At 50.7% G+C, this 12,742-nt stretch overlaps 1 protein-coding gene across 1 annotated transcript in view; it reads right to left on the bottom strand.

Moving 5' to 3' along the window:
- GALNT18 (polypeptide N-acetylgalactosaminyltransferase 18) overlaps positions 1 to 12,742 on the bottom strand; it is a 326,286-nt gene that overhangs the window by 154,511 nt on the left and 159,033 nt on the right. Inside the window, exon 2 of the mRNA XM_036259150.1 lies at positions 9,477 to 9,669. Coding sequence (XP_036115043.1) covers positions 9,477 to 9,669 — 193 coding nt within the window. The remainder of the gene's footprint in view (positions 1 to 9,476; positions 9,670 to 12,742) is intronic.

Below are 12,742 nucleotides of genomic sequence, written 5' to 3' on the forward strand. Positions count from 1 at the left end.
AATAAAAAAAATAAAAAATAAAAATAAACAGTTGCCCTGGCCGGTTTGGCTCAGCAGTTAGAGCGTCGGCCTGCGGTCCAGAGAGACCCGGGTTCGGTTCCCGCTAAGGGCATGTACCTCGGTTGCAATTTGTCCCCGGCCCTGGTTGGGCCATGTGGGTGGCAGCCACTCGATGTGTCCCTTTCACGTCGATGTTTCTCTTTCTTTCTCTCTCTTTCCGGCTCTCCTTCCCTCCCTCCTACTCTATCTGAACAAAAAATGGAAAAATGTCCTCAGGTGAGGATAAAATAAACAAACAATCAACAGGAAGGAGGGAGACTATTTGTTCCTACAGCTCAGAAATTCAGGAAAAATGGGATCCCTGGGGTTACATGGACAGCCACTCAGGGGACAAAAGTCAGCAGGCTGTGATAGAAAAGCCACAAAAGGGACCGAGTGTCTCCATGTGGTGGGTTTGTTGATGAGCTGGACAGGTTTGTGGCAAAGAGAGCGGAGGAATGTGGGGGAAGGAAGGTGGCCCCACGGGTCAGGAAAAGGACGTGCGAGCATCTCTGCTCTCCAGCAGAGCCTGGTTCCAACCTCTGGTGCCCAGAATGCAGGCGGGGCGGGGACCACTCTCTGGGACCTCCGTCCGCCTGGCCCTCTCTCATCTTGTGTCCCGCCCGTGTGGTTCCTTGTCCACTAGTGGTCCTTCAGGTAGTCAAAGTCATGAGAGCATCCCCCGAGCCATCTTTTTTACAAATCAGAGACCCAGATAATAAAAGCAACAAGAAGTCTAAGAGCTCTACATATATTAGAGTTTAATCTTTGTATTCCCATCGCTAATTTCCAGACAGGAAAACCAAGGCACAGAAGCTAAGTAACTCTCTGGAAGCCAACTAGCTTGTAAAATGAGAGACCTGGCCCTGGAACCGAGAATCAGGTTTTAAACATTACCCTACAATCTAAGCAGAAACCTGATCTATTTGTCACGTTACCCAGTTTTTATCCTAGGGTGTTCTCCTCTAAACATATCTTCTTTCTCTATATCCCTTTTAATCCATTTCTGCAGTTGTGATCCGAGTAGCTGAGTAAAACAGTCACCTCTCCTTTCTAAGACATATACCTCTATTAATATAGCTCAAGATTTAAGAACAACCACATGAGAGTACTAGCCCATAACAAGCCTACCATTTACTAAGAACCAGAACTATGTTTTCCAGGCTGCTGTAGTTAAGAAGTATTTCCCCTCAAATGTGTTTGTGCATTTTCAATGCAACAGCAGAGTCAGTACCTAAGCAGGTGTATTTCACCCTTCTGTCCCAAGGCTGCCATCATGGAGCACATGTCCTCCACAGCCTGTTGGGCCATTTCTGTAGAACCACGATCCCCAACTAGAAAAGCCCACCTGTGTAGCCAAAGGTGCTGAGGTCCCGAAGACACAAGACCCAAGTAAAACTACTGACTCTGTCACATACCACTTGGGGGGAACTTAAACACATTTTTTAACCTTGCGAATATTCAGTATTTTACTCTATAAAATGGAAATAATAACTAACTCATAAGGTTACATGAAAAAAAAATAGACATTAAGCAGTGTGTACAGGAGCTGGCACACAGTAAGTAGGCAAGGGTGGCTTTCGGTGGCAAACATTAACCTCTGAGAGCAGTTCCCAGACGGTCCAGCAGTCATGATTCCAGTTGCTCCGCCTGGGGCCATCCCTCTCCCTTAGGACCAGTTACACAACTGGTGGGGCCCAGTGCAAAGAGAAAGTATGGGAGCCCCTGTTCGAAAAGTATCCATTATTTTAACAAAGTCATAGCAGAGCATTAAGCAAAGTGCAGAGTCCCTGCAGCTGTTTCGGGATCTGGTTGCACGCTTTATTAGTTTCCTAATACTCCTGTTGCTGCTGCAAGGAATTACTACAATCTTGGTGGCTTAAAACAACACAAATTTATTATCTTACAATTCTGGAGTCAGAAGCATGACACAGGTCTCCCTCGGCTACTATCAAAGTGTTGGTAGGACTGCGTTGCTTTCTGGATGCTCAAGGTGAGCATCTGTTTTCATGCCTTTTCCAGTATCTAAGGGCTGCCCAGTCCTTGGCCAGGTAGCCAAGTTGGTTGGAGTGTTGTCCCAATATGCCAAGGTTGTGGCTTGATCCCTGGTCAGGCACATACAAGAAGCAACCAATGAATGCATAAATAAATGGAAAAACAAATTGATGTTTCTCTATCTCTCTTTCTCTCAAAACACACAAACACAGCACACACACACACACACACACACACACACACACACAATGAAAGGCTGCCCATATTCCTTGGTTTATGGCTCCTTTCTGACTTCAAAGGCAGAGCACTTAGGCAAGTCCTTCTCACATTGCCGTCTCGGACTCCTCAACCTCTCTTCCACTTTTAAGTGCCCTTGCAGTCACATTGGGCCCCTCCAGGGAGTCCAGGAGAATCTTATTTTGAAGTCAGCTGATGAGCACCCTTAATTCCACCTGCAGCCTTCCTTCTTTGCCATGTAGCACACCATATTCACAGGTTCTAGGCGTAGGACATGGACATCCTTGGGAAGCCATTATTCTACCTACCGCACACACCCATAGAGCCTACCCTGCTGCCCCCCCAAACGGGGATGTCAGAAGTCTATCTACACCATGAAGACCCCACAGTCCTCCAACGCATACACGCACACCTGTGGCCACACCCAGAGTGATGGCAGCAAACACCCACTGCCACCCCGGATGGACCCTAACCTTCTCCCAGGCTAACAGCCCCTGGTTCCAGGCTGCCTCCTCTCTGCTGTAATCCTGCCCTGCTCCTCTCCTCTTGGATGTTCACACGAGATTCTCCAGCTCAGGGCCCAGGGCGGTGCACGTGTGCGTGTCTAGCCCAACCACTCTCACCTGGGGCTGCAGGAAACGGTCTGTCTCCTTTACCAACCTCCATGCCACAGCCTCGGGCCCTAACCGGCCAGTCAGCCGGAGCCAGGCCACCCTACCACCTGAAAGGGAGGTGTGGACCTTTGGGGGCTGCTGGAGAGAAAGGTGACATCATTTACTCAGGAACTTCTGAAGATCTGCCAACAAGAGGCAGGAAGCAGTACCTGCTGGAGGCTCTGCCCTGAGCTACCTTGGAGGGAGGCCAGCGAGTTGCCATGGCAACAGGACAGCCTGACGCTTGACACTGGAAGGCCCCTTCTACTCTCACCCAAATGCCCCCGAGTGGATAACAACTGCCTGTAGAAACCAACTCCACATGTGCCTGCTGTCACGGGGCTGGTGGCCACCCACCTTCCACCCGGTGAGCCCGACCCTGGGTGCAAGCCTGCTTTAATCACCCCCATGATCATTCTTCTCCACAACCACAACTCATCTTCTCAAAGCCCATAGACCTCCCAAAGGTGTCTCCCCCATCCTCCCTCTCCATCTCTCAGGCAAAGATGATTTCTTTCTCACACCCTCACTTAAAAAATCAAAAACAAACAACCAAAAAAACTCACTAAAAAAAAACAAAACAAACCCTGATGTTCAATTTACATGCAAAAAATGCACAGACCTTAAGTACCTAGTTTGATGTGTTTTGACAAATGTATATACCTATGTAGTCCACACGCCAATCAAGACTGTGTTTTCCTTTTTCTCTTTTGGCTCCTGGGAGGTACTTTGGTGCCTACCAATGAGGAGGAGGGCGGACGCTGGGGGCAGGAGCCAGGAAACGTTGGAGCTTGTACCTGGGACGTGAGCAATGCAGCAAAGTCCAGCCAGGCTGAGGTGCAGCTTCCTCCCCTTCAGTCCTGAGGTCCCGTGTTTTCCAAACCCAGGAAGCAGGCAGGCAAGCCCCCCCCCCAGATCTGGCTGAGGTTCAGGAGGATCGCCAGCGATATAGCCGATGTCCTGTCTCCCGGGTTTCCCCACCTTGATGGCCAGGGAGAATGAATGGCATCTTGATTTCCCCAAAGCAAAGTATCCTGGTGCCCAGAGGACGGTTGCCCTCTCTCTGCCCAAAGAGCCCAGATGAGGCTGAAAACCTGCCATACTTCCCTGTCCTTCCTCTTCAGGGAGGGGCAGTCAAATGGTACAGGGAGGGTCCCTGCAGACACCACTCTCTAGGTCCTATCTTCCTGCCAGAGAGGCCAGACAAGGATGGGGCTTCTGTGGGCCGTTAGTCCAGCCCCTCACCTACTAGAAACCTGCAAGGATGACTCCTCCCCAAGGAGGCCAGGAGATGGTCAGCACGGTTCGATCACCTGCCTTGCACTCTGGATTCCCACTGCAGGGCGAGCACCTTGAGGTTTCCCTGGCTGACGCTTACTCGGTGCCTGGCACATACTAGGTGCTCAATAAATATTTATTGGGTGAATAAATTAATGAATTGAGATGGTCCCTAGCAACCAGCTGGATGGACATTTTTCCTCTGGTTACATCTTATCCTATGTATAAGGCACTGAGCACAGTTCGGTCCTCTCTCAGGAGACAAGGGGAGTCATCTTTCAGTGCCAAGAAAGAGACAAAATCGGGCTGACCAGAGGTGAGGAGAGGAAAGATGGGGCAGGATCTGAAACACCCACATTCCAGTCCAGGAATAAAGCCAAGCATAGCATCAGGGTAAGGACTTGGAAGAGCAAAGCCAAGAATACAAAGAGCAAAGTGCAGATTCCAAGCACATCTCCAGGGGCACACACCCACAAGGGTAAACCAAAGGTCATAAGAGGGCGAGGCACAGGGGCTGGGACTGGCATGACTCTTCTGGAAACTGGCGTTTAGCATGGGGCTTCCTCTCCAGATGCCCCCAGCTACCTTGCTCCAAACCCCCACATTAGCCATCGCTGAGGCATCCTCTCTCCTAGATGACGGGTTTGACGTTCCCTGAAACAATTTTCCAACTGAGACAGACCTTCCTGACCAGATGAATGGATCAGCTCAGTGCTACACACTGTTGAATCAGCCACCCCACATCCCCATTAGAGGGGCACAAACAGACACCTGCAGGCAATAAGGCACAGTGACAGCCAGGAGCACACGTTCCTTTGCCAGACTGCCTGGGTTCAAACCCCAGCTCTGCCAACTAGTGACTTTAAGCAGATTACATAATCTCTCTGTACCTCAGTCTCCTCTTCTGTAAAATGGAGATTAATAATGCTTCTGTGAAATTATAAGAACCACACACATTGGTCTGCCCCCACTCCCTACTAATGTTTCGTCTCTGACCCTGGTTCCTGACACCGAGCTCCTAAAACCTTTGGAATTTCCTGGATGATGAGAACATTCTTTGATCTGATGAGGCGACTCTTGGCGGGCCCTACATGAGGGCTGGGGAGCAGAAAGACCAAGCCATGATTAGAAGTGAGGAACTTTCAGCCCTACTCCCTGTCCTTGGAGAGAGCAAAGGGGCAGAAGTCAGGTAATAAGCGATCACGGCTGTGTGATGAAGCATCCACACAAATCCCTGAAGTATGGGATTCGGAGAGTTCCAGGTCGGTGAACACATCCACGTACAGGGAGGGCGAGGCACCCCAACTCCACAGGGACAGAAGCTCCCCGACTTGGGACCCTAGGTATCTCTTCATCTGGCTGCTCATCGGTGTCCTTTATCCTGTCCTTTATAATGAACCGGTAAACACAAGGAACTGTTTCCTTGAGTTCTGTGAGCCATTCTAGCAAATTACTGAGCCCAAGGAGGGGTCGTGGGAACCCCAACTGGTAGTCAGTCAGTCACAAATACAGATGCCAGTGACAACCTGGGACTGGTGACTAGCATCTGAAGCGGGGCAGTGTGGGGGGCGAGCCCTTGCCTGTGGGATCTGGTACTAACTCCAGGGAGGCAGTGTCCAAACTGAAGTGCACTGTCGGCCACGCAGCGGTGTCAGAGGATTGTGTGAGGGGCCAGAGGTACTGTGAGTGTGACCGTTAGAAAAGGGGTAAAGGACAGTGCGTTTTCCCTAGACAGTGGCTGTTACTGCCAGGTTACTGCCAGGAGTCAAAGGGTTAATCTAACCAAAGTGCCAACCTGTCCCAGAAAACATGGCTCATGCCATATGAATGTTTGCCAGTGTAATGTGAAATAGGAGGACAGTAAAAGATACTGAAAAGATGTTTCCGAAATGAGTCCGACAGGCTAAGCCTAGCAATGACCTTGTTACAAGGCAGGGATGTTTTTGTGGCGATTTACAGACAAAGGAGGCACAATGTCCCTCCGCACACGCTTGTGTGGAGGGCGCCCCAATATCTGTCCAGTCTGGGGCACGTGTCTGGCACGGGGGCTGCACCCAGAGCCTCCGAGTACGTGCGCGAAGAGAACCGAGTTGACAGGCCTCTGCGGGAGCCGGGGGAATGGGAGCTCCCTCGGCCTCCTCGCAGAGCTGCGTCTTCCAGCTGCAGAGAGGGCTGACCAACGTCCCCTGTGCCATGGGGGAGGTACGGCAGCCCCGTAAACTAAAGCTCTGGACGGAGGGAAAGTCTTTCTGTTATGCTCACTGCTCCTTCCCAGTGGCTCGGGAGGAAGCTGCAGAATCCGACCACCTGGAGGCCTTCAGAGACCCTTCCTCTGCAAAGGCAGGAAGTCTGGGCTGCCTCTGAAAATGCACCTCCTCAGAGGGAGCTCTGCTTGCCAGCGAGCCCGGCCCTTCCGACAAAGGCCACAGGGCCTCTGTGCGCCACCTCCCGCTTCCTACTCCCCCAGGGCAGTAGAGAGAAACGGCCTGCAGGGCACCGCTCCCAAGGACGGGTGAAGGCGTGACCTTGGACATTAGTCTTACTCTTCCACTCCTCAATTTCCATGACTCTGACTGGGAAAATGCATCACTTCCTTTGTGACCTTCACTGCAGGCTGTGTGGTCCAAATGGGAAGGGCACTCTCGGCAAGTCAAGCCCCGTGTAAATGCCCGCCCCTGTTACAGCCATGCTGTGGTCTGTGAGATCCTCCCTTTCCCTGGCTTCCTGCTTATTTCCCCTGTAATGTGGAACAAACATGTATTGAGCTGGGCCTGTGTCTTGCATCAGAGCTGGCTGCAAAGTCTGCGGCTCCTATGCTGGCCAAGGTCAGGGCCAAGAGCCCTGCAGGGGTCCTGGGGCCCCCACTCCTCTTGAGGACCCTTTCTGCAGAGCCTCTAGGTTTAGCCCACATTAGACCTGCTTTCCCCCAGCCCCAGGTGTGGTCTCTCCAGCACTCCGAGAGGGCTGAAACCCTGTGGAACCTAGCCGAAGTCACCTTAGGATATTCCCAGAATCCAACCCTATCCCATCACCTGCCCCACTGCTGTCTTGGCACAAGCCACCATGACCTCTCACCTGGATTTCTGTGGAAAGCTCCTAACAGGTCTCCCTTCTTCTACCCAGCCCTTCAGTCTGTTCTCAACACCGCAGCCAGAGGGGCCTTTGAAAATGACAACCAAAGCACATTATTAATCTGCTCAAGCTGTTCCCATGGACTCCCATCTTACAGAGCAAAAGCCACATGCCTTGCAGCTGCCTACGAAGCCCTTCTCTGCAGTTCTCAACTTCAGCTGTACATTGGAATCACCTGAGAACTAGAAACAATATGGATACTGAGTGCTGCCTCTGGAAACTCTTATTTAATTGGTCTGAGTGCAGTCCCAGCATCAGTAATATTTGAAAGCTCCCAGATGAGTCCAATGTGCAGCCAGTGTGAGAACCACTACTCTAAGCAATCTGTGTCCTGTTGTCCCTCTAACCTTGACTCCACCTACTGCCTTCTTGCTTGCTCTGTTCCAGCCACACAAGCTTCCTTCTTCTTCTTCAAACATGCCAAACACATGTCTACCTCAGGACCTTTGCACTTGCTGGTCTCTGCCTAGAAAGCTTTCCCCCCAGGAATTCACATGACTTGCTTCCTCATCTCTAGGCCTTTGCTCAAATGTCACCATCCTAGTGAGGCCTTCTATGACCACTTCATTAAAACTTCACCCCCTTCTCCTATTCCAGGCTGGCTCTCTCTCTCTTTCCCACTTTATGTTTCTCCATAGCATTTACTGCCATCTAACATGCTACACAGTTGACGTCTTTGTTTTGTTTATTATCTGTCTTCCCCCAACTGAAATGCAAGCTCCATAAAGTCAAGGATTCCTACCTATTTTGTTCACTGCTCTATCCTGTAGGGATGGGGGTTTGGTGGATATGCACCTTGTGATATGCATTCTCGAGACCTGGTCAGCCTAGGATCAAAGTGTGTGTGGATAAATAGGTTTACCTGGAGGGCAGGAAGACTGCCCTGTTTGGAACGAAATGTTTTGTTTGCATGTGAATAGATAAGGTTTGCATGTCAATGGGTTGGAAGACTGCCCAGAGAGGATAATGGGCCATGGAAGCCCAGGCTTGGATGGTTTTGTTATTTTATATCTTGAATGTCTCCTCACAGTAAAATGTGAGAGACAGGGTTTGGCTGTATGGTAAGCAGAGGTGTCATCTCAAGGAAATAATTGCCTAAATCAACATGTAACCTGGAGAACCACTTTGGAAATAAACTGGGCTGCATCCAGAGATCTGGAGCATTTTGCTCTCTTGCAATGCTCCCCCTCACTCCTACCAGCGTGTGCTTGTAGTTCATTGCGTTAAGCCGACCCTCGGCAGGGCGAGAGAGATGGCACTATCCCCAGGCCTACACTGTGCTGGCACACAATAAGTGCTCAGTAACTGTCCTTTAAATGAACATATACTCTTTTTCCCTTATAGGTCCTCAGCTTCCCTTTCATCCCTACAGCCCAGACAGATTATGCCTGGGCCAGGGAAAACCATGCACAATTATGTAGCACATATCAGGTGCTCAGCAAGTTCTATTAAACTGAACTGAACTTCCTCCCCCGAAGAACACAGCCTCCAAACCCAGCAGCAGCTTCTTTCCTGAGAACTCTAGATATAAGCTCACTATGGTGTGCAGCTTTAAGACAATTTTTAAAATAAGGAGAAAGAGGGGAAAAGAAGGTGTGGGGTGAGCTCACAAAAGTTAATGAGATTTTCTCAGCTGTGGTATGTGCCCACATTTTTAATAATTAGGAGTAATAAAATTTCTAACTGAACCTTAAAGGAACATCTTCTGTAACAAAGAGAGAAGTCAAGACAGACTTCTCTGTTAGGTGTAATGACTTGTTAGCCCTGGAAGATGGATGTACTTTAAAAAGCTAATTTACAGAAAAAATAATTGTTCATAAAAATGCAACTACTTGGGTTAAAATGACTTATTAACAGGAATGCTAGATGATTCTAGTGCCCTTAAGAAGTAAATTAGGTTATTAATCTTCAAAATCTCAAATGGAAGAAAGCCTTCCCCCTGCTTAGAGGTGGAGAAACTGAGGCCGAGGAAGAAGAAGGAAGAGAGGGATTTGCCCAATGCTGGCCAAGGGGACAGACCCTGGCTGAAGCAGGAAGGGACCCAGGAGTCCAAATGCCCAGTCCTGGCTCTGTCCCCAGCACTGTGGTGACCCCGCCCCCCACCGGCAGGTCAACAAGAGCCCAGCCACTGACTCTGCTCACCCACTGGGTCTGAGGTCAGGCAGGGGCCGGTCGAGGGGCAGGCGGTCACTGAGATAGGCGTTGTAGCCGTAGTACTGGAACTGCTTCAGGGCCATGCGCCGGCCTTCAGGGCTGAGCTCCTGGCCCCAGTGTGCAAACAGAGAGGAGTCTGTGAAGGGCTCAGCCTCGGCCTCCTCGGGCTTGGCGGGAGCCTCTGGAGAAAGAAGGGATAAGGAGACAGTGGGTCAGAGTGCACCTCTGCATATGCCATGACAACCCCTTTCCCTTCCTCACCGTTGCTTTGGGTAAAACAATTTTAGTGCCATCTTTGGGGGTAGGGAGAGGGGAGACTGGAATCTTTATGCTTCCTCAAACTCATTTATCCATCTATCCCTCCATTCCTCCACCCAGTAATCACTAGGCTTGAGAAATATGGAAATATACCCACCAGGGTCTACTGAGAAGCTGATGGACGTGACTTTGATGCCCCATGGCTTCAAGTTGAAACCCCCTCCTTTCCCAGTCTGCTTCCCTGCCAGAGATGCTGGGCCCAGCCCTAGAACAGGGTTTCTGCCTCTCTGTCCCCAAAGTGTACCCCCACTTCCTGCCAGTCCTGAGCCTGCCCTACACCCAGGTCCCCAGGCTGGAGGCCAGCTCCCTTGCCCAGTTCTTACTGCCTGGTTCCCCAATGATATTCACCTGGCCGCAGGGACCCCCCCCCCCCCCCCCATCAGACTGCCTCCTGCAGTTTCTAGATTCTATCCACCAGAATAGGGAATCAGTGGTACCGGGGTGGCCAATCCACCGCCAGGGCCCCCTACACTCTGGGCACTGCTCAATGGCCCCTGGTGGACTTTGTGGAGGCAGTTCCCACACCAGGTCAAGAAGAGCTCATGTTTTCCCCGGAACTTTCCAAGAAAATGGAGGAGGCACTATTACCTATAAGAGCAGAGGCTTTGAATTCACAGATGGATTCAACTAAATTTCTGCTCCACCATTCACTGCCTGCAGGGCCACAAGCAAACACTCAACCTCTCTATGCCTCAATTTCCCCACCTGTAATGCGGGGATAATCATACCCTTCACCCATCCCTGAGATCTGTGAGGATGACATAAAATAATGTATGAAAAGCACTATGTCTCAGAATAAGTGTACAAGAAATGGGGAAACCTAGCAGGTCATTTAAATCCCTCCTTTATGGGGGTAACAGGTATGTCTTGCCAGGGCATAGGCTGGTGGGTCAGGGCTTGGAAATCTGTCCTCAGAGACAGGTAGTCAGATTAACCCATTCAAGGTCAGAATGAGAGAAACCCAACAGGGGTGCCAAGCCCACTGGACTGTGACTTCTATACTCATAAGTGTGATGTAAGTAAGAGATGGAGCCAGAAGTCTAGAATGAGACAGAACAGAAAGAAGAAAGTTAGGAGGCAGAAGCAGGTTTGGGACACTTGCCACCGTCCCCTCAGGTGTCCACATGGAGCCAATAGGTGCATGGCACACCTATGCCAGGTACTTAAAGGCACAGGGTGGAGACAGGCAAGGGGCCAGGGTTTCAGGGTCTTCAAGGCTGGGTATATCATCTTGGTTACCAATGAGCCTTAAAGATGTAGAAGGAAACTCAGATACATTAAATAGGGTAGGATATATTAAGGAGTAAAATGCAGTCCAGCCTGTGTGGCTCAGTGGCTGAGCATCGACCCGTGCACCACGAGGTCACCAGTTCGATTCCCGGTCAGGGCACATGCCCAGGCTGTGGGCCCGATCCCCAGTAAGGGGCATGCAGGAGGCAGCCAGTCGATGTTCTCTCTCATCAATGTTTCTATCTCTCTCTCCCTCTCCCTTCTTCTCTCTCTAAAATCAATAAAGAGAAAAAAAGGAGTAAAATGCAAACTCTGCACGCATTTCTGTGACAAAGCAAACGTTTTCAGTGGTGCGGAGGCTGCTCGCAGCTCCATCCCCGGACCCAGGGCGCCTCTGCTCCCCCCCCCAGGCATACTTGAAGAGACGACAGGGCTCGCACGCTCCGCAAGATCCTCGTTATCTCTAAAGAGATGTACGACTCTGTCACTTGGAATGGCGGGTAGTAAAAATCCAAATCAGTGAACCACCTGAATCACGTAGAACGGAGCAGAAATGGAGCTTCCCCGCTCTCACACACCTAAATGGATATTACCAAGTAAAATGAGACCGGTTCATGAAAAAATTATGGTTCCCAATTAGGCCTGTGTTGCATAATATTACATTATAAACATGTTAAAGTCCGGGGTTCTACCACATGCTCCTACCTTTTTACTCAGTGCGGTGCAAACGGCAGCACATTCTAAAGCAGAGCGTCCTGAATGCTGAGGTAGTGACATCGCGGCGGGAAGGAAGTGCTCTTTGGTGAGTCCCTCCCAGCGCCCAGCACGGTGCTGGCTGATGTCTTTGCCTGAGGTTATCCGTGTCACGCTCATGAGCGTGGACTTTGTCTGGTTCCCTGGCGGCTTGGCCCCCAGACAGCACGCGATGCCTCCAAGAGACTCAATAATCATTTGAAAGTGTGCTGTTCCCCTGCTTCACACCTTACATTTGCCATCTCTTAGGGAAACAGGCCTTGCCTCTGCCAACTCCATCTGGTTTGCTTTCCTGTCCAAAGAACTGGTTAAGAATCCTGGCTATGGAGACAGAATCCTGGGGGTTATACTCCAGCTCTACCGTCCACAGTATAGTCTGACTTATCTTACACCTCAGTTTCCTCATCTATAAAATGGGGTTGACAATAATAGTTCCTTCTTCATAGAACATTTGCGCGTATTCCAGAGATGGTCCACGTAAGGAGCTCAGCATGGTGCCTGGCACATAATGTTAGCTCAATAAATGTTCGTGGCTGAGGACCCGGGTGCTCTCCACCAACACCTTTTGAGTTCAGGGGTGAAAGATGGCCCTGCCCTGAGGGCCTGACTCGGGTGTCTAGTCCCCAGATGAAAGGTCTCTGTGTCCAAAGACAAGTACCTTTAACCTGTCCTAGACTGACTCCCTTCTCTCTCCAGTAAGACATCAGACCTGCTTGGCATCAGCAAAGGAGGGCCACCTTCGTCATGCGGAGTGGCCAAGACCCCGCAGGCAGTGCATAGTCTGGGATCTCTGCAGAGGCCCAGGGGTGTCAGGACACGTGGCGATAGGCCAGACCCACGGATCTCTCCTCTCAGGAGCGGGCTCTGGCTGCGGCCCCTGCTGGGATTCAGGCCTCTGCGGGCACATCTGACCAAATGAGGTGACTCCAGACACATATGTCCAGCGGCTGAGG

The sequence above is a fragment of the Molossus molossus genome, unplaced genomic scaffold (assembly GCF_014108415.1).
Source record: "Molossus molossus isolate mMolMol1 unplaced genomic scaffold, mMolMol1.p scaffold_m16_p_13, whole genome shotgun sequence".
In the NCBI taxonomy this organism is placed as follows: Eukaryota; Metazoa; Chordata; class Mammalia; order Chiroptera; family Molossidae; genus Molossus; species Molossus molossus.